A 20522-nucleotide genomic window follows, 5' to 3' on the forward strand; every position below is an offset into this window, starting at 1 on the left:
TCCGCTTGACTTACTCTGTTCTTTGGTAGCAAGTTATTTAGTGTAGCCTACCTTCAGAGTAGGAATGGGGGGAATTAAGCTCCACCTCCCATAGGAGGGGGTATCTACACACATTTGGAATATTTCTGTAAAAACATTGTTTCCCATTTTTTTATGTCTGTATGGACTCATGTGTTTATTTTATACTCTAGGTTATATACTCCACTGCTCTCTTAGTTTGTTGCTCAAATTGTTTCAGCTTTGGCGATTGGGAGTTCTTTCAGGCTAGGCCCCTGTGACCTCCACATGCCTCCATTCTCCCATAGAAGGGAAAGTAGACAGTGGGAAAAGGGAGGGAAGACTTGTTGGAGAGGTATCCTCAAGTAGGTGAGGGAATGGGATCTAGAGCCATGGTGGTACTGATGAGGGCTTCTACCTTAAATAGGAGTGTTGGCAGTTAATTAGAGTATCAGGAGGGGGAGGGTCCAGGTAGCATTATAGCAAAGTTTATAGTCCCTCAGAATGAGTAGTAAACACTTTCTGGGTTTTTTTTTTTCCAGCTGTGTTGAACTATGTGGGTGCTTAGACAAGGGTAGTGGTTGTTGTATTATACACAGATAACAAATATAAACATGTAATAAGTAATAGTTCTTACATGTCTGTATTTAGCAAAAAAATGGGGGGGGGGCTGGGATATGAAAAATACAATAACCAGGTAAGTTGCTGAATACTTTAATGAATGATTAAAATATATCTAAGAAGATTTTGAGGAAAACTATACAATGTATTCAAGGAAATAAAAAGACCTGGATTTGAAGCTAAAAATATGTAGGACAACCCCTTATCCCTTAACTTCAATCTGGTGAAGGAAAGTTCTTCAGTCTTGCCTGAATGAAGAGGTAGAACTGTAAGGAATTGACTTGGACAGTCTTAAAGGCCAAGTTTATAGATGGATAAGGTAAGCTAAGTGTATTCTATTTTTGAAGACTCTGAAAGTTTGATAATGTTTTTAGGGAACCAGAAATACTGTGGCTCTGGAAGACATTGGAGAAAAAGAAAGAACCTCACTATACTGTCAGAATTAAGGAGGACCACAGTGAGCTCTGACTAAAACAATGATGAGTTCAAGTACCTTAGTGTTGAATCAAGAACAAAGGGGGTTTTATACCCATCCTCAAAATGAAACATCTGTGGCCTGTTCTCAGTGAAGTCATCACAAGGGCTGAGAAGTTCCAGACTAAATGTAATATGAAGTGAAGTTGGCTTTAGTGGTTGTGATCCAGTGATAGAGTTGGCAATATGTGATTTCTGTATGTTTTCTTCCCCTGGAATAAAAATGGCTGATTTGAATTATTACTTCATGGTAGCTGTTTGGCACTGGGCATGTTCTCCTTTGTGCCTGAGTTGTCATCTGTAAAATGAAAAGTGGTAAGAAAATCTACCTCATAGGAATAAATGAGATTTCATAAGTGCTTGTAGTAGTGCCTAGCACATCAGTAGTATGCAGTGAGTATTGACTTTTATTTTTATCCCAATTCATGTGTTCAGATACTTCATACATGCTAATTCTCAAATGCTTATTTCTTACTCTTTTATAGAGGAATATAACTAGATCTGCATATCTAAGCCTCTTGTGTGTATCTTTTAAAATGTGAAACAGGCAATTTCATTGTATCTAAATTCTCTCCAAGCCATCTGTCCACCAAAACCGGTATCACATGTTTTTATTTCACATTAATAAACAGCATTATCAGTAACTTGGGAATCCTCTTAGGTTTCCCTTTTGCTTCCCACTGCAAACCAGGTCTGATTTACCTAAAACGGATAGTTCTGTGTCTTAACCCTCAAACCCACACTACTCTGTTAACACTGACACTGCCATGGTTTATAGGCTAGGATGTTGCACTTGCCTCCTAAATGGTCATGTGGTGTCCAGGCTTGTTTGCCATACAGTAAGTTTTCAAGAGTATTTGCTAAATGAATTTGTTTCACCAAGCATTGATCCTTTCATCACTCTGATGCCAGAATGGCCTTATTAACAAGCAGTTCTGTTCCCATCACTTTTTTGCTTTAAAACATTTCAGTGCCTTCCCATGACTTTCAGAATTAAATTAAAATCCTTTTATGTAACATAAAAACTTCATGATTTTTTCCAGCATTTATGTCTCCCACCTCCTCCCCCCCCAGCTCTAGCATACTGGGGCACAGAAAGCCTACTCATTGGCCATGTTAGCGAGATTGAACTACTTGTGATAGGTTTTCATTCCTGTACAAGTTTCCTGTACCTGCGGTGCCTTGCATACACTCCACTACTGTCCTTTTCTCACTCAGCCTTCGTGACTCAGTTCAGTGCATGAGAATGCCATCTCTGGTTCCTCTGAATTTCCGTAGGAATTGGATAAATTTCTTGAAAGAGCTTGTCTTTTCCCAGTATCCCTAGCCTTTATTAGCATAGTCTCTGTTATTATAGCAAGCACTCACTGTTTGATGAAGGAGTGATTTTAGTATCTATTATGTTTCTTAAGAGGTTTGAACCATTGTATTTTTTCCCAGTACTAATATAGAATAAATGCTTCTTTGTTACTGAAAACCAAAAAATAAATAAAATTATCCTCTGACCTTTTGGGAAATGAGTATACATTGCTTAAACAAAAACTGAATTAGAAAATCTAACTTCACAAAGTAGACAATTAGAGGTATTATAGAATGATTAATTACTATATAAATAATTGTATTTACTGTCTGAAGGTCTTGGTGCCACTTGGTATTTGTTTACTGGTTAGCTGCTTCACATACAACAGTACTCATTATTCATTTGGCATGCATATTTTGAGTGCTTACTGTTTGTTAGTTGTTACCCTTAAGTACTTAGATGAAAAAATTGGGGCTCTGTTATCAAGGTGTACACAGCCTAATGGAGAGAGAGAGATATGCAAACAAATGGTTATAGCTCCGTGCTGGAGCCTGGCATACAGGAATAAAGAGGAAGACTATATGGATAAGCCTGAGGGTAGAGAGATTTTCATTTTTAGATTTGTTTGTAATTTAAAACTTACAGGAGATGGGTAACTTTCTCCTAACTAGTAATTTTGAATAATTTGTATTTATACATTATATGCAGTTCCACAAATGTATCTCAGTAATATTCATAATAACCTAATAAGGAAAATACATATTCCTGGTAAATATTAGATTAAATAAAACCTGAGATTTGAATGAGGTTTGTCTTACTGGCATTTTCCTAAGAACATGTTTCCCAAATGCTTAATATGTAAGTTCTTCACTGATAAGCTGAGAAGAAAATTAACTGTACATTGTTGGTAACCCGTGGATAAATACTTATTACCACCTATATTGATGGAAGTACATGGTATGTAGTTGTATCCAAAGTGAGCATTGTATTAAACTATGTGTGTAATCAAATGGATTGTTTGAAAGCTGCTTAATTTTTTTTTTCCATCAGAGTATCTAGAAACAAATCTGAAAAGAAACGTAGAGATCAATTTAATGTTCTCATTAAAGAACTGGGATCCATGCTTCCTGGTAATGCTAGGAAGATGGACAAATCTACTGTTCTGCAGAAGAGCATTGATTTTTTACGAAAACATAAAGGTAAAATTTTAACTTTATAAGACGGATTTTTTAAATAACAGAGTCTCCCTTAAAGCATAATGTGATAGAATCTTGACAGTGATTCTTAAAATTGGATGCTTCCTCACCTTTTTTTGAGAGAAAGAAATCAATTGCCTTTTTAAAGGTTTCCTGAGATGTTCTTTATTTCATTCAACAAACATTTATTTAGTGCCTACTAAATCCTATATTCTTGGGGTGCAGAGTAGCAGTCCTGGCCCTCAGTTAACTCAAGCCAAGGAAGACAAACATGTAAACAGCTAATTTACAGTGCAGATACTTAAAACATGAGTAGTGTTTGTAAACCATAAACTTGCCGTGAGAGCACAGAGGGAAAAAATGTGTCAGGAAAGCCTTAAAAATGGTTGATTTTTCAGCTGAGTCCTCCTTTTAGATTAAATAAGGAGAACAGCATTTCACCTGGAGGAAATAGGAAATAGTGTGTGCAAAAGCGGAAAAGCAGGGTTCAGTGTATTTGGAGCATAGTTGAGTTGGAAACTTATGGGTATATTTCAAAGAAAGGCAAGAACTGCATCATGAGGGCCTTGTATGCCATTTTAAAAGATGATTTCAGTGTATGTCTAGGAAATAAACACTTTATAAAATAAAGTGATTATTAATTGAAGAAAATCATTTTGACTAAATGAGTCATGAACAATTTAAAGAACATTGAGTATTTTGGTAACAGAGATAATAGATGAAAAACTTGTAGAAGGACCTTTCCTTTTCCAGATGCAAATGAAACCGCAAAACTTCTCCGAAGGAGAATTTGTAACTAGTACTTTTATTCACTCCTCCAGGGCTTACTGAGTCATGCATTACCAGGCTGGTTTATGCTCCACCACCTCTTTGAAATTATTTTTGTTAATTTCACAAATGCCAGCAGCCCCACCTGTTCTGCTGCCAATCAAACAATAGCAATAGCTTTTTCTTATACCTAATGCACTGGAAATTTTTTTTAAAGGATTTATTTATTTATTGCAGAGAGAGAGTGTGTGAATGGGGGGGAGGCACAGAGGGAGAGAGAGAATCCCAAGCAAGCTCCATGCTTAGCATGGAGCCAGATTCGGGGCTCGATCCTAGGATCCTGAGATCATGACCTGAGCTGAAATCAGGAGTCCGATGCTTAACCCGTTGAGCCACCCAGGTGCCCCTGCACTGGAAATTTTAATCCATCCGCCACTGGCTTTTTTCCCCCCTTGGCCTGTGTTATACTGCACTTCTTCTTTCACCTCCCATTCCTAACTGAACTCTTTCTGTTTTCCCCCCAGATATCTTTTGTGCTTTTGCTTTCTCTAGACTCTTTTCCTTGGTTATCTCATTCCATAGCTTCAACTATTGCCTCTCTATTAAACTACCATATCTGTATTTTTAGATGCAAACTTGTCAGTCTTTTGTTTCCAGATAACTTCTAGATCTTTCTTTTGCATGCTCAAACTCTGTGCACCTGAAACTGTGAATTCATTTTCATTTTTGTCAAGTCACTTCTTTCTCTCAACTTCCTTTTTACATTTTTACAACAGTACCCTTTCAGGCCCTAGGACTCAAGCCTGAAAAGACTTTCAGATTTTTTTCACCTTTCTTAGTACTGTATCACAGTTGCCAAATTCTGTTGATTCTTCTGTAAATGTGTCAAAATCACTTGTCTTCATTTTTATTGTCACCATTATCATTACATTTTACCTCTGCAAATAGTATTCTCACTAACCTTAGTGTCCCTTGTTAGCACACTCAATCCCCTCAGACATTGCAGTTCAATAAATGATTGCTGAATGAAATGAAATCGTATTAATGCATTTGCCCCTGATAATAGAGGATTAATTCTGGCATTTAAGTAGGTCAGTTGTATTGTTTTGTTTTGTTTTGTTTTGTTTTCAAAATTGGGTATATAATTCTCACAAAAGAAAAATTTACCTTAAATTGAAAGGGAGTTCTTAAATACTTTTATTAGTGCTCTAAGCCTGTGTAACTAAACTTGATGGATTTGCTTGTGGATTTAAATTCTTTTTCTCAGTGTATATAATTGGTGTGAATTTGAAAAGCATGACTATATTCCACAGAATTAGTAGCTAGACTTCTTAGTTACTCATCATATTGTAGTACAGGCATTTCCAATATGCCAAATGTTGGGTGACAATTTAATATCCTGTGTTTACATATCTGGTAATACAAAATCAAAACAGCTTATTAGTCCCTACTTTTCACTGCAAAGTAGAATATATTTTGTAAAGTAAAATCTATGTTATAGATTTTTATTTTGCCTGGTTGAATATGTCTACATTTAAAAATGGAAAAAATATTTATTACCTAATAGTTCATGTTTCATCATTTATAAATAGCTTTCTTGTAACTAAATCCATTAGAAAAATGTTGCAAAATAAACTAATAATTTTGTTAAAATGTGCTCCAAGCCAGGGATTTCCAGATTTTTGACCAGTTCCCTACCACTAAGAAAACATTCAAGAGGACACTAAGCAAAATCACTCTGGGATTATTACTTTAAAGTTTTTCCCCAAATTTTAGTGTCCTTGATTAGTTCAGAATAGAGCACCTCAGATTGGAAGGCATCTTTCTGCCTGGTACTAGGCAAGCCTAAAGTCGTCTTAGTTAAAAGCAGACTGACTGACTGACCTCCTTGGCTCCTTTCCTCCAGAGTCATGTCCTTACGACTGCGCTTGCTACATTCCACCATTTGAATGTCAAGAGAAGGATGAGAAGAAAGAATTTCTTTCTAATGCTTGATACTAATATGCTTGTTCTGGTTCTTATTTGGTCATTATGTCAAGCAGGAAGCAGTCTCAGGCTTTCAGCAATACAGGCTGTCAAAGCTCCCCAAAGAAAAACCAGAGACTGGTTATTTCCAAGAGACGAAATCCAAGGAGGTAACTTGCCACATTAGTCCATGTATTTCATCATACCCAAGCCTGCGCCTCCTGATACCTACCTAAACCAATGAATGTTATTGCCTGTGGTTCTCATCTTAAATAGGGAGGAGAGAAGGCAACTTGTTGGACTTTGGTACCACCGCTTACCCCTACCCTGTGTTTGGAGTATGCCACTAATGTGTCAAATAATCTTTACAGAAATCACTGCACAGTCAGATGCCAGTGAAATTCGACAGGACTGGAAACCTACATTCCTTAGTAATGAAGAATTTACACAATTAATGTTAGAGGTATGTCTACATTTGATTTTTGAAAAGTTTTATTTTCCTTGAAAAAGATATCGTTGAGGTGACGAATTTTAGTATGGTTTTAACAATATTAATTTAATATTGAAAAGTCTTGATTCATTGTAAATCAATAAACTATATCTTCAATTAAAATTATTATAAGTAAATAGTACTATGTGGTAAGGTAATGTTAAATTTTCATATTTTTTAGTATTATATGATTTTTGAGAGGCTTAATAAAAGTCAGAAACCTATAGCTATCAAGTTCTTTACCTGAGGCCACTAACAACATTCAAATGAAGAATAATGTATTTTATTCATCACATGTTAAATATTATTTATGGAGGGGCACCTGGCTGGCTCAGTCAGTAAAGCATGCGACTCTTGATCTCAGGGTCATGAGTTTGAGCCCCATGTTAGGTGTAGAGATTACTTAAAAATAAATCTTTAAAGATTTTTATTTATTTATTTATTAGAGAGAGAGAGAGACAGCAAGAGAGGGAACACAAGCAGGGGGAGTGGGAGAGGGAGAGAAGCAGGCTTCCCACAGAGCAGGGAGCCCGATGTGGGGCTTGAACCCAGGATCCTGGGATCATGATCTGAGCCGAAGGCAGATTGAGCCACCCTGGTGCTCCCCAAGGATCTTTTTTAACAAATTGAAATTCACCTAAATACAAATATAAAATGATAATAAATGAAGTATTTTGAAAATACTAAACCATTGAAATATACATTGAAAGGCAACCCTTCTTAATTCAAGTAGAAACTTTTAAAAGGAAATGTTCTGTAACAAAATTATTTTTGAAAACAATTCAGAACATGCTTGCTTATAATTGAAAACCCTTAATACCTCATACAGTCAATTATAAAATTCACAAAAATTTTGAGTCACACATATCTATCAATTTTACTTTTCTACTTTTTAATCGTTTCCTTTGTAGAATAATATAGGTATCATCTCTGTACACAAAATACACAGATCAGTATCAAATTTCCAAAAAAACTTAGGGAACAGAGGTGGTATACGTTGGCAGTAACAGTTAAGGATAAGAAAAATAAACACTTAACAAAGCAGACATAGAGCTGAGGAAGGCAGTCGAGGTAGGGGTGTTAGAGGTTGTTAAATAATTTACATCTCTTACCCTGTTTGTTTGGATATATTATTTTAGACTGTAAGCATTTATCTGTGTCATGTATGTATGTGTAATGACCATATAGCAAGTGTCTTTGTATATCAACTAAAGTCTAAAGCAACATAAAGTATTTTGCAAATTAACGAGTTATTTTTCTGTTGATACTTTAGATGGAACAGTTTATTGCTGGATGATTAAATACATATTCAGCAGAAATGTTACCATATGAAAATTTGTTGGACTATATATATATTTATAGCTGTGCTTAAAATCTGAAAAATAACTGAGCGCTTTTCACATATTAACTCAGTGAATGCTCACAATAATCTTATGAAGTAGATTCTGTTAGTATCCCTTTCTTACTTTCCTTGGATGAGGAAATCGAGGAACAAAGGGATTATGTTACCCAAAGTAACAGAGTAAGTAGCTCAGCTAGGATTCCCTGCAGCCTCTGATTTCCATGGCCTGCGCCTCTGTGCACACTGCTACTCATGAAACTAGTGAAAGCTAGCCAAAGAACAGACCTTTTAGCTTAAAAACCAGCAATTAGCTCTTTAAATTAGTGGACGCTTTAGTTATAAACCAAATAATAGTTTCTGATTTTAAGGTTTTTTCCTCTAAAAGGTAAGTGTTCTTCTATAACAAAATTATTTTATTACTTCTAAAGTTCATAAAAGAGTGGTCTATAATAGCCTTCTGATCATCTCCTCATCACTAAACTCATTGACGTTGTCAAAAATTATCTTGTTAGATATAAGTAATGTATTTATGAAAGAATACACACAAACTAATGTCTAAACGGAGAAAGGAAATAGCTCATTTAATCACTCCTTAATTTTTATTTTATGATTATAATCTCAGTGCAGTGGTTTAATAAGATCTTACATGTTAATCATAAACTACCCGCTCTGCTTTATTGGTGTGAAAAATTTCTTATAAATTCACAGATTTGTATAATATCTTCACTTATTTCTTAATACCTTAATGAAGGCAAATTCACTAATAGGCTAAACAGAGAAGGATTGTCTTCAAATTTTTTTTTTTACTATTTGTCAAGACACAGGTAGTACATACGTAGATAACTATAAAAAATAAATAAATCTAGGGATTAGAACATTGTAATATGCAACAGAGAAAACTTGAACATATTAAAAATTTTGGAAATATAAATTGTCTTATTATCCTTACAGCTTTTAAGATTACATTCCTAAAAAGTGTTACATTTATTTATTTATTAATATGTTGAGGACATTTTTGCATTTTAATGAATATTAACAACTATTATATATTCTATATATATATATATATTTTTTTTTTTTAAAACCATGTTTTTTAAAAATTTTTATTTATTTATTTATTTATTTGAGAGAGAGAATGAGATAGAGCATGAGAGGGTGGAGGGTCAGAGGGAGAAGCAGACTCCCTGCTGAGCAGGGAGCCCGATGCGGGACTCGATCCCGGGACTCCAGGATCATGACCTGAGCTGAAGGCAGTCGCTTAACCAACTGAGCCACCCAGGTGCCCTATATATTCTATATATTAACTACATATACAATATATCTACTACTATATATTAGCTGCTATATATTATATATATTCTAACATTAATATGCCAAGATATGCACAAGATAGGAGGAGGATATGTATAAATGTGTGTATATATTACAACCTTGATCCAACTAACCTAGTTGTGTTATTGTTGGCCATTTGCGTTGATCAGATTACGGATAGGCAGTCCTGATACCATTTTCAGCAGAATTTTAAATATAGGCTCTATCTTGGAATATTAGAGCTGATAGTAGAAGGTATTAAATCATTCAGCTCATTTTATGGATGAGGCCCAGAGAAGTTGCAGCTTGTCCAAGGTCAGGTAGCTAATTAATGAAAGAACTGGGAAACTTACAATTTATGTCTTGGTTCTTTCTCACCTTTCCTCCACTGCCACCTGTCTGGCTCCCTTTTATCTTTGTTGCCTGAGGAATATTCCTTTTTATCCTTGGGAGAGAAGGGGGTAGCTTGAGAGTAGTCAGGGAAATCAGGACGATTTATCCTCATCAGATCTTTCTACAAAGTTTTATCTGTGTGAAGTAATTTCCTAGTATGTAGCTCATTCCCCTTGGCAGCTGGCCACTCTCTCCAGTAATTTACAAGGGAAGGGCTAGTGCCCTGTCAGCCTTATCTTAGATACAGATCCATAAAAAGGTACTGTCCCTTTCTCTAGAACTTCCATTTTAAGTTTTTATTTTAATTCCAGTTAGTTAACATATAGTGTTGTATTAGTTTCAGGTGTACAATATAGTGATTCAGGAATTGCATACATCACCTATTACTCATCACAAGTGTACTCCTTAGTCGCTGTCACCTGTTTAACCCATCCCCCTACCCACCTCTCCTCTGGTAACCATCAGTTTGTTCTCAAGAGTCTGTTTCTTGGTCTGTCTCATTTTTTCTCCTTTGCTCATTTGTTTTGTTTCTTAAATACCACATGTCAGTGAAATCATGTGCTATTTGTCTTTGACTGACTTACTTCACTTAGCATTATACTCTGCAGCTCCATCCATGTTGTTGCAAATGGCAAGATTTCATTCTTTTTTATGGCTGAGTAATATTTCATTGTGTATTTCTGCGTGTGTGTGTGTGTGTGTGTGTGTCACAATAGTTTATTTTTGCTTTTGTTTCTCTTGCCTCAGGGGACCTATCTAGAAAAAGTTGCTATTGCTGATGTCAGAGAAGTTGCTACCTATGCTCTCTTCTAGGGTTTTTGTGGTTTCAGGTCTCATATTTGCGTCTTTAATCCATTTCAAATTTATTTTTGGGTATGGTGTAAGAAAGTGGTCTGGTTTCATTCTTTTGCATGTTGTTGTCCAGTTTTTCCAACAGCATTTGTTGAAGAGACTGTTTCCCATTGGATATTCTAGGTTTATTCCCAGGTATCTTATGGTTTTTGGTGCAATTGTAAATGGGATTGACTCCTTAAATTCTCTTTCTTCAGTCTCATTGTTGGTGTATAGAGATGCAACTGATTTCTGTGCATCGATTTTATATCCTGCCACTTTGCTGAATTCCTGTATGAGTTCTGGCAATTTTGGGGTGGAGTCTTTTGGGTTTTCCACAGAGTATCATGTCATCTGTGAAGAGTGAGAGTTTGACTTCTTTGCCAATTTCAGATGCCTTTTATTTCTGAATAAAAGACATTGTTGTTGTCTGATTGCTGAGGCTAGGATTTCTAGTACTATGCTGAACAACAGTGGTGAGAGTGGACATCCGTGCCGTGTTCCTGACCTTAAGGGAAAAGCGCTCAGTTTTTCCCCATTGAGAATGATATTCGCTGTGGGCTTTTCGCATATGGCTTTTATGATATTGAAGTATGTTGCCTCTGTCCCTACACTGTGAAGAGTTTTAATCAAGAAAGGATGCAGTACTTTGTCCAATGCTTTTTCTGCATCTATTGAGAGGATCATATGGTTCTTGTCCTTTCTTTTATTAATGTGGTGTATCACATTGATTGATTTGCAGATGTTGAACCAACCTTGCAGCTCAGGAATAAATCCCACTTGGTCGTGGTGAATAATCCTTTTAACGTACTATTGGATCCTATTGCCTAGTATCTTGGTGAGATTTTTGGCATCCATGTTCATCAGGGATATTGGTCTGTAATTCTCCTTTTTGGTGGGGTCTTTGTTGGTTTTGGGATCAAGGTAATGCTGGCCTCATAGAAAGAGTTTGGAAGTTTTCCTTCTTCCATTTTGATTTTTTGAAACATCTTCAGAATAGGTATTAATTCTTCTTTAAATGTTTGGTAGAGTTCCTCTGGGAAGCCATCCAGCCCTGGACTCTCGTGTGTTGGGAGATTTTTGATTACTGCTTCAATTTCCTTGCTGGTTATGGGTCCGTTCAGGTTTTCTGTTTCTTTCTGTTTCAGTTTTGGTAGTTTATACGTCTCTGGGAATGCATCCATTTCTTCCAGATTGTCTGATTTGTTGGCATATAGTTGCTCATGATATGTTATAATTGTTTGTATTTCTTCGGTGTTTGTTGTAATCTCTTCTCTTTCATTCATGGTTTCTTTGGGTCCTTACTCTTTTCTTTTGGATAAGTCTGGCCAGGGGTTTATCAGTCTTATTAATTCTTTCACAGAACCAGCTCCTAGTTTCGTTGGTCTGTTCTACTGTTCTTTTGGTTTCTGTTTCATTGATATCTGCTCAATCTTTATTATTTCTCTCCTCCTGCTGTGTTTAGGCATTATTTGCTGTTCTTTCTCCAGCTCCTTTAGGTATAGGGGTGGGTTGTGTATTTTTTTTTTTTTTTAAGATTTTATTTATTTATTTGACAGAGACACAGCGAGAGAGGGAACACAAGCAGGGGGAGTAGGAGAGGGAGAAGCAGGCTTCCTGTGGAGCAGGGAGCCTGATGTGTGGGGCTGGATCCCAGGACCCTGGGATCATGACCTGAACCGAAGGCAGACACTTAATGACTGAGCCACCCAGGTGCCCCTGGGTTGTGTATTTGAGACCTTTCTTGTTTCTTGAGAAAGGCTTGTATTGCTATATACTTTCCTCTTAGGACTGTCTTTCCTGCATCCCAAAGATTTCGAACAATTGGGTTTTCATTTTCATTTGTTTCCATGAATTTTTTTAAATTCTTTTTTAATTTCCTGGTTGACCCATTCATTCTTTAGTAGGATGGTCGTTAGCCTCCATGTATTTGAGTTCTTTCCAACTTTCCTCTTGTGGTTGAGTTCCAGTTTCAAAGCATTGTGGTCCGAAAATATACAGGGAATGATCTCAGTCTTTTGGTTCTGGTGGAGACCTGATTTGTGACCCAGGATATGATCGATTCTAGAGAATGTTCCATGTGCACTCGAGAAGAATGTGTATTCTGTTGCTTTAGGATGGAATGCTCTGAATATATCGGTGAAGTCCATCTGGTCCAGTGTGTGTGTCATTCAAAGCCCTTGTTTCCTTGTTGATCTTTTGCTTAGATGATCTGTCCATTTCAGTGAGCGGGGTGTTAAAATCCCCTACTATTATTGTATTGTTGTTGATGTGTTTCTTTGATTTTGTTATTAATTGGCTTCTATAATTGGCTGCTCCCATGTTAATGGCATAAATATTTACAGTTGTTAGCTCTTGTTGGATAGACCCTTTAAGTATGATACAGTCTCCTTTCTCATTTTTTATTACAGTCTTTGGTTTAAAATCTAATTTGTCTCATATAAGGATTGCCACCCCAGCTTTCTTTTGGTGTCCATTTAGCATGGTAAATATTTTTCCACCCCCTCACTTTCAATCTGGAGGTGTCTTTGGGTCTAAAATGAGTCTTATGCAGACAGCATATCCATGGGTCTTGCTTTTTTATCCAATCTGATACCCTGTGTCTTTTGATTGGGGCATTTAGCCCATTTACAATCGGGGTAACTATTGAAAGATGAATTTAGTGCCATTGTATTGCCTGTAAGGTGACTGTTACTCCTTTCTGGTCTGTGTTACTTTTAGGCTCTCTCTTTTCTTAGAGGATCTCTTTCAATATTTCTTGCAGGGTTGATTTAGTGATTGCAAATTCTTTTAGTTTCTATTTGTCCTGGAAGCTTTTTATCTCTCCTTCTATTTTGAATGACATCCTAGCTGGATAAAGTATTCTTGGTTGCATATTTTTCTCATTTAGCACCTCGAATTTATCATGCCTGTACTTTCTGGCCTGCCAGGTCTCCATGGATAGGTCTGCTGCCAATCTAATGTTTCTACCTTTGTAGGTTACAGACTTCTGTCCAAGCTGCTTTCAGGTGTTGACCTATTTTTATTGATTTTGAGGTGATTCTCTGTGCCTCCTGGATTATGATGCCTGTTCCCTTCCTCAAATTATGGAAGTTCTCTGCTATAATTTGCTCCAATATACCTTCTGCCCCTCTCTCTCTCCCCTCTTCTTCTGGGATCCCAATTATTCTAATATTGTTTCACTTTATGTTATCATTTATCTCTCGAATTCTTCCCTTGTGATCCAGTAGTTTATCTCTTTTTCTCAGCTTCTTTATTCTCCATTGTTTGGTCTTCTATATCACTAATTCTCTTTTGTGCCTCATTTATCCTAGCAGTTAGAGCTTCCATTTTTTATTGCATTTGTGATAGCCTTTTTGATTTTAACTTGGCTAGATTTCAGTTCTTTTATTTCTCCAGAAAGGGATTCTCTAGTGTCTCAAGCCTAGCTAGTTTCTTTATAATCGTTATTCTGAATAACTCTAGTTCTGACATCTTACTCATGTCCATATTTATTAGGTTCCTGGCAGTCAGTACTGCCTCTTGTTCTCTTTGTTGAGGTGAGTTTTTCTGTTTTGTCATTCTGTCCAGAGAACTGATGAACAAGAGAACAAAATATTGAAAGGGCAACAACAACCCCAGAGAAATATACACTAAACAAATCAGAAGAGACCCAAAACCAGAGGGGGTGGGGTGGAGGATATAATCAGACAGGTGAGCCAAATAGAGCAATATGCTGGATTCTGTGTGTAGTTTGGTCTGTTTTCTTAGAAAACTAGATCCCAAAATTGTAACAAAAGAAAAACTTGTATATGTACAATAATAAAATTAAATACAGTGAATGGATAGAATGTAACTGTAAAAATGGAAATTAAAAAACAAGAAAAAACAAAGAGAAAAAAACCAACAACAATTAAAAAAAAAAAGGAAAGAATATAAACAAGACAGGTGAACAGAAGAGAGCAATATACTATCTCCTGAGAGTATTTTGGTCAGTTTTTTAGAGGAAACCACATCTCAAAATTGTAAAGAAAGAGAAACTTATATATACAAAAATAAAACTACATTGAGAAGATAGAATGTAAATGTAAAGGTGAAAATTAAAAAAAAAAGGGAAGAAGAAAAATGAGAATATGATCAGGCAGGTGAATAGAGCCATACACTAGTTTGGGTGTATTTTGTTCTATTAGAAGAAACTGCATCCCAAGATTTTAAAGAAAGAAAAACTTCTATATATACAAAAATAAGGTTAAATACAATGAAAGGCTAGAATGTGACTGTAAAAATGAAAATTAAAAGGTTTTTTAAAAAGGTTGATGAAATAAGTTGGTTGAAAAAGGAAAGAAGAAAAGTTTTAAAGAAGAAGAAAAATAAAGAAAATTTAAAAAATTAAAGTTGAAAGACTAAAGAATCATGAGAAAAAAGCCATGAGTTCTGTGTGCTGTATTCCCCTTGTGCTGGAGTTGTGCAGTTCTCATTGATCGGTAAACTAGGTCTTGGCTGGATGATGTTCTTCCGGGGGAGGGACCTGTTGCATTGACTCTCAAATGTCTTTGCCGGAGGCCGAATCGCCCCGCCCTTGCCAGGGGCCGGGCTAAGTAATGTGCTCGGGTTTGCTCTATGTGGCTGTTGTTCCTTGAAGGCTTTCCCTGCAACTTTAGGGGATGAGAATGAAAATGGCGGCCTCCTCATCTCTCCCTGGAGCCTAGAGCTCGGGGCCCCACTTCTCAGTGCGCCCTCAGACAAAAGCAGTCAATCACTCCTGTTTCCCTAGTCTTCGGCTGGCTGCACTCTGTGCTCACCTGGCCTGTGGCCGAGTTGTTTCTGTCTCTGGCACAGGACCCCATTTGGAGTCTCCAAACCCAGCAGACTCCTGTGGCAGGCTCCTGCACCGCTCCTCCTGGGAGAGGAAGAGGGGGGTCTCACCACAGTTCTGCCATTTGTTGGCAGGGGCCCAGCTGTGCCCCGGATCATGGTTTGTGGCACCCCTGAGCGGAGAACCCACTCCTGGGCTCACTCTTTGTGGCCGGCTTCCCCGCTCTGATACCTGGGAGCTCTGCTGCGCTCAGACACCTGCAGTCTTCCTGTGACCCCTGAGCATCCTGAGACCACACTGCCCCAGCAAGGGTTCCACCCCCTGGTTAGTCGCCTGAGCGAAGTCCTTCAGCAGAGCACACTTCTAAAAGTTCTGATTTTGTGCTCCGCTGCTCTATCACTTGCTGGTAGCTGGCTGACAGAGGCTCTCTCCCCCTGCAGTCTGTCTTCCCATATATCACCTCAGATTCACTTCTCTGCACCTCCTACTTTACAGAAAGTGGTTGCTTTTCTATTCCTGGAGTTGTAGCTATTCTTTTCTTAGATCTCCAGTTGAGTTTGCAGGTGTTCAGAATGGTTTGATAGCTATCTAGCTGAATTCCTGGGACCAGATGAAATTAAGGTTTCCTACTCCTCCACCATCTTGGAAGCTGCCCCTGTCTTTGTTTTAAAGTCTAATTTGTCTTATATAAGTATTGCTATTCTGGCTTTCTTTTTTTTTCTTCCAAGTTTTTATTTAAATTCCAGCTAGTTAACATATAGTGCAATATTAGTTTCAGGTGTAGAATTTAGTTACTCATCACTTACATACAACACTCGGTGGTCATCACAAGTGCCCTTCTTATTGCCCATCATGTGTTTAGCACCCACCCTCCGCAACCCCCCTACCTCCCCTCCAGTAACTGTCAGTTTGTTCTCTGTAGTTAAGAGTCTTTTTTTCTTGGTTTGCCTCTTTTTTGACATATGTTTGCATGATAAATATTTCGCCATCCCCTCACTTTCAATCTGCAGGTGTCTTTGAGTCTAAAATGAGTCTCTTATAATCAGCATATAGATGGGTCTTGTTTTTTTATCCATCCTGTCACTCTTTGTCTTTTGATTGGATCATTTAGTCCATTTACATTCAAAGTAATTATCGATGGATATGTATTGATTGCCATTTTATTACCTGTTTTGTGGTTGTTTCTGAAGATTTTCTCTGATCCTTTCTTGTCTTTTTGATGGTTTGCTGGTTTTCATTAGTGATATATTTGGATGTATTTCTCTTTATTCTTTGCATATTTATTAGTGGTTTTTGATCTGTGGTTATCATTAGGTTTGTATATAACATCTTCTGCTTATAGCAGTCTATATTAAGTTGATGGTTGCTTAAGTTTGAACCCATTCTTTACACCTCTCCTCCCCATGTTTTAGGTATATGGTGTCATATTTCACATCCTCTTATTTTGTAAGTTCCTTGACTGATATTTTACAGAAATATTCATTTTTATTGCTCTTGTGTTTTCTTTCTTCACACTGTCACTTTTGGTCTCTCTTTTCCACTCAAAGAATCCCCTTTAATATTTCCTGCAGGGCTGGTTTAGTGGTCATGAACTCCTTTAGTTTCGTTTGTCTGGGAAAACCTTTTTTTTCCGTCTGGGAAATTCTTTCTCTCTCCTTCTGTTCTGAATGATAGCCTTGTTGGCTAAAGTATTCTTGGCTGCAGATTTTTCCCATTCAGTACTTTGAATATATCATGCCCACTCCCTTCTGGCTTGGAAATTTTCTGTTGAAAAATCCCCCGCTAGTCTAATGGGGTTTCCCTTGTATATAACTGTCTTGTCTTGCTACTTTTAAATTTTTTTCTTTATCACTATATTTTGCCATTTTAATTACAGTGTGTCTTGGTGTGGATTTGCTTTTTTTTATTTTGTTGGGGGTTCTCTGTGCCTCTTGGGTCTGGATATCTGTTTTCTTCCCCAGATTTGGGAAGTTTTCAGCTGTTATCTCTTCAAATAAATTTTCTGCCCCCTTTTCTCTCTCCTCTTCTTCTGGGACTCCTATAATATGAATGGTACTGTGTTTGATGGAGTCACTGAGTTTCCTAAGTCTATTCTCATTTTGTGTTTTTCTTTTTTCTCTCTTTTTTTCAGCTTGATTAATTCCCATTACTCTGTCTTGTAGGTTATTAATCCATTCTTCTGCTTCTTCCATTCTACTGTTCATTCCATCAGATGTATTTCTCATTTTGTTCACTGAGCTCTTTATCTCTTCTGTGTATTCCTTATCTCTGTGTTGAGGGTCTCGCTGATGTCTTCCACTCTTTTCTCAAGTCCGGTAAATGTATTTAGGATCATTACTTTAAAATTTTCTATCAGGCATGTTATTTATATCTGTTTTACTTGGATCTCTGTCTGTGGCTTTGTCCTTTTATTTCATTTGGGACAAATTCCTCTGCCTTCTCATTTTATCTAAGTCTCTGCCTGCTTCTTTGTGTTAGGAAAGTCAGCTTCATCTCCTGTTCTTGAGGGTAATGGCCTTATGAAGAAGAGGTTTTGTAGTGCCCTCCTGGGTAGTGTCACCTCTTCTCCAGAGCCTGGCGCTTCCAGGAGTATCTCTAATGTGTGCTGTGTGTGCTCTGCTGTTGTGTCCTGGCCACTTTATCCTTCAGGCCCGTTGTCTGCAGAGGCTCTCTTCACCTGTTGTGAAATGAGACCTATCACCACCACCAGTGGACTGAGGCCCTGTAAGACTCTTGGGTTGGGAGAGGTGGTGTGCGCAAGGGTTTGGGCAGGTTTTCTGGAGCGGTCGGGGGGGCCATCACCCTTGGACTCACACAAATGTGACTGGGAAGGGTGGTTCTTCTGGAGCACAGGAGGGTGGGGCTTGGTGTCAGCAAGTTAGGTAGCGAGTGTGGAGGCTGCGCTTGTTCCCGCAGATGGCTGTGTGCTTAGGCTGAGGGGTGGGAGAGGGAAATGGTGCCTACCAGCGCTTTGTTCCTGGTGGGGTCTCTCTGGGATACACTCTGAGATGAGCAAATAACCTCCCCACTTTGTGCCCCAGGTGCTCTTCAGATCACTGTTTCCACACTGTGTGTCCACAGGTTTGCCCTGCCTTCTTCCTCAATGACCCTGGGCTCTCCCTGAGCCAAACCTGCCGATCTTTAGAACTCCAGGCATTAAGCCCTGCTGATTGCCAGAACTCATGAAATTTCGCCCCTCTTGCTTTCCAAGCCCAGTTGCTATGGGGGATTTGTTTTCCCTTTGACTCCCCTGTGTGCTAGTCTGTCTTTTGCCAGTCTCTGCTACTGGGGCTCCCTCCCCACTGCAGCAGCCCATCTTTTTCACTGCCTCTCTGCATTTTCCTACCTTCTTCAGTGTGGCTTCTTCTCTCCCTTTAGTTGTAGAGTTTGCTCTGCCAGTCTTCAGATGGATTTCTGGGGTATTTAGGATGATTTGTTAGTTATCAAGTTGTATTTGGGGATAAGGTGAGCCTAGGGTCCTCCTACTCTACCACCATCATCAAAGACAAACAGTTTTAACTAATGAACTCTTTCCATTTTATCATACAGTGTGGGGAAAGGGATAAGCTTCACAGGCTTCAGTCTTGGGAATAGGATGTCCTTCCCTGTCTTACTTTCTCTTCCATATCTCTCCAGTCTTCCTCCTTAGGGGCCTCCTCAAGACCCTTTTAGTTTTTAGTGTACCCATCCACTGTGCTCGGAAATTACATCCTTTCAATCAAAAGAAGTCCCAGGCCCTGGATCCTTTCTTGTGTTAAGACTTTTGTGGTATGTTGGTGGAGGCTTTTCTCTCCTTAGTCTTTGCCTGTGTCGAAGATGAAAGGGCAGGCTCTGGTTCTGGCAATGGGCTTATGTTATTAAGAGTTCTGATTTCAGTTCATTCTCTTCACAGAAGAGAGCTTCACTCAATTTCTAGCAAATATCCTAAGAGCAAATACAGATCACCATAGTAAATATTAACTAGCTTTCAAAGATAACACAATCTAGCTTCATATGAAGCATGTTTTTCTTAATATCATTTTGACCCCATTCATTATGAAATAATAATACTGGCATTATTGTACTAAGGAGTTTTTGTAAAAATAATTTCATGAATTTTCTTTATTTCTTTTTTCTTTTTTTAAGATTTATTTATTGACTTTAGAGAGAGAGAGCCAGCACGCACATGTGCAGGGTGGGAGCGAGAGGGAGGGAGAGAGAGGGAGAGAGCGAGAGAGAGAGAACCTCAAGTAGACTCCCTGCTGAGTGCAGAGCCTGACACAGGCCTCGATCTCACAACCCCGAGATCATGACCTGAACTGAAATTAAGAGTCAGACTCTTAACTGACTGAGCTACCCAGGTACCCCTTGAATTTTCTTAAATTACAAGGCTCTCTCTCTTTCTTTCTTTCTCTCTCTCTCTCTCTCTCTCTCTCTCTCACACACACACACACCCTCAGTCAAGAATGTATTTTTATGAGCCATTCTAGAAGATAGGCATCTACTCAAAATAAGTTCTTTCTGACATCCAGATCTGTCCCCCTATAGAAGGTGAGAGGAGGTGGAGGGTGCCTTTTTCCATATATTCAACAATTCTTCAACAGTTATTTAGAAGTAGAGGGAGATTGCTCTAACTCTCAGGTCCATACGTTATATACTACAGATATTTTTTATCTACTGCGTGCCACATATTATGCTAAGTGCTATAGATACAGTGTTGAAGAAGATATAGATGGTTCTTACCAGCAATTGATATCCTTTGAGAGAGCCCTATAATTAAAAAGAAATTTAAGTTTAGCATGATAACTGTTTTGATAGGCAAAGAGGAACTCCTCTCTCTTATGGTGTATCTTTTCTGCTGTATATCTTTAGCATCTTTTTCACTGGGTCTTCTTTTCCTTCAGCCTGTGTATATACTTGTTACTTCCCTTGATACTCGGTCCCCTTAGAACTTCTTCTGAAGTTCTTTCTTCCCTCTGAAGTTCATAAAGGAGTAGTTTATAATCGCCTGATTATTCACTTTTCTCTAAACTCATTGTAGTCTGATTCACCTTACTACT

The 20522-nt window shown here is 37.9% G+C and overlaps 1 protein-coding gene across 2 annotated transcripts in view; it reads left to right on the forward strand.

Moving 5' to 3' along the window:
- The window catches only part of CLOCK (clock circadian regulator), a 68015-nt gene that overhangs the window by 2999 nt on the left and 44494 nt on the right, over positions 1–20522 (forward strand). For both annotated transcript variants that reach the window (XM_044912719.1, XM_021701558.1), the window contains exons 3-4: positions 3443–3591; positions 6693–6784. In XM_044912719.1, the coding sequence (XP_044768654.1) occupies positions 3443–3591; positions 6693–6784 (241 nt within the window). The remainder of the gene's footprint in view (positions 1–3442; positions 3592–6692; positions 6785–20522) is intronic.

The sequence above is a fragment of the Neomonachus schauinslandi genome, chromosome 2 (genome assembly GCF_002201575.2).
Source record: "Neomonachus schauinslandi chromosome 2, ASM220157v2, whole genome shotgun sequence".
NCBI lineage: Eukaryota > Metazoa > Chordata > Mammalia > Carnivora > Phocidae > Neomonachus > Neomonachus schauinslandi.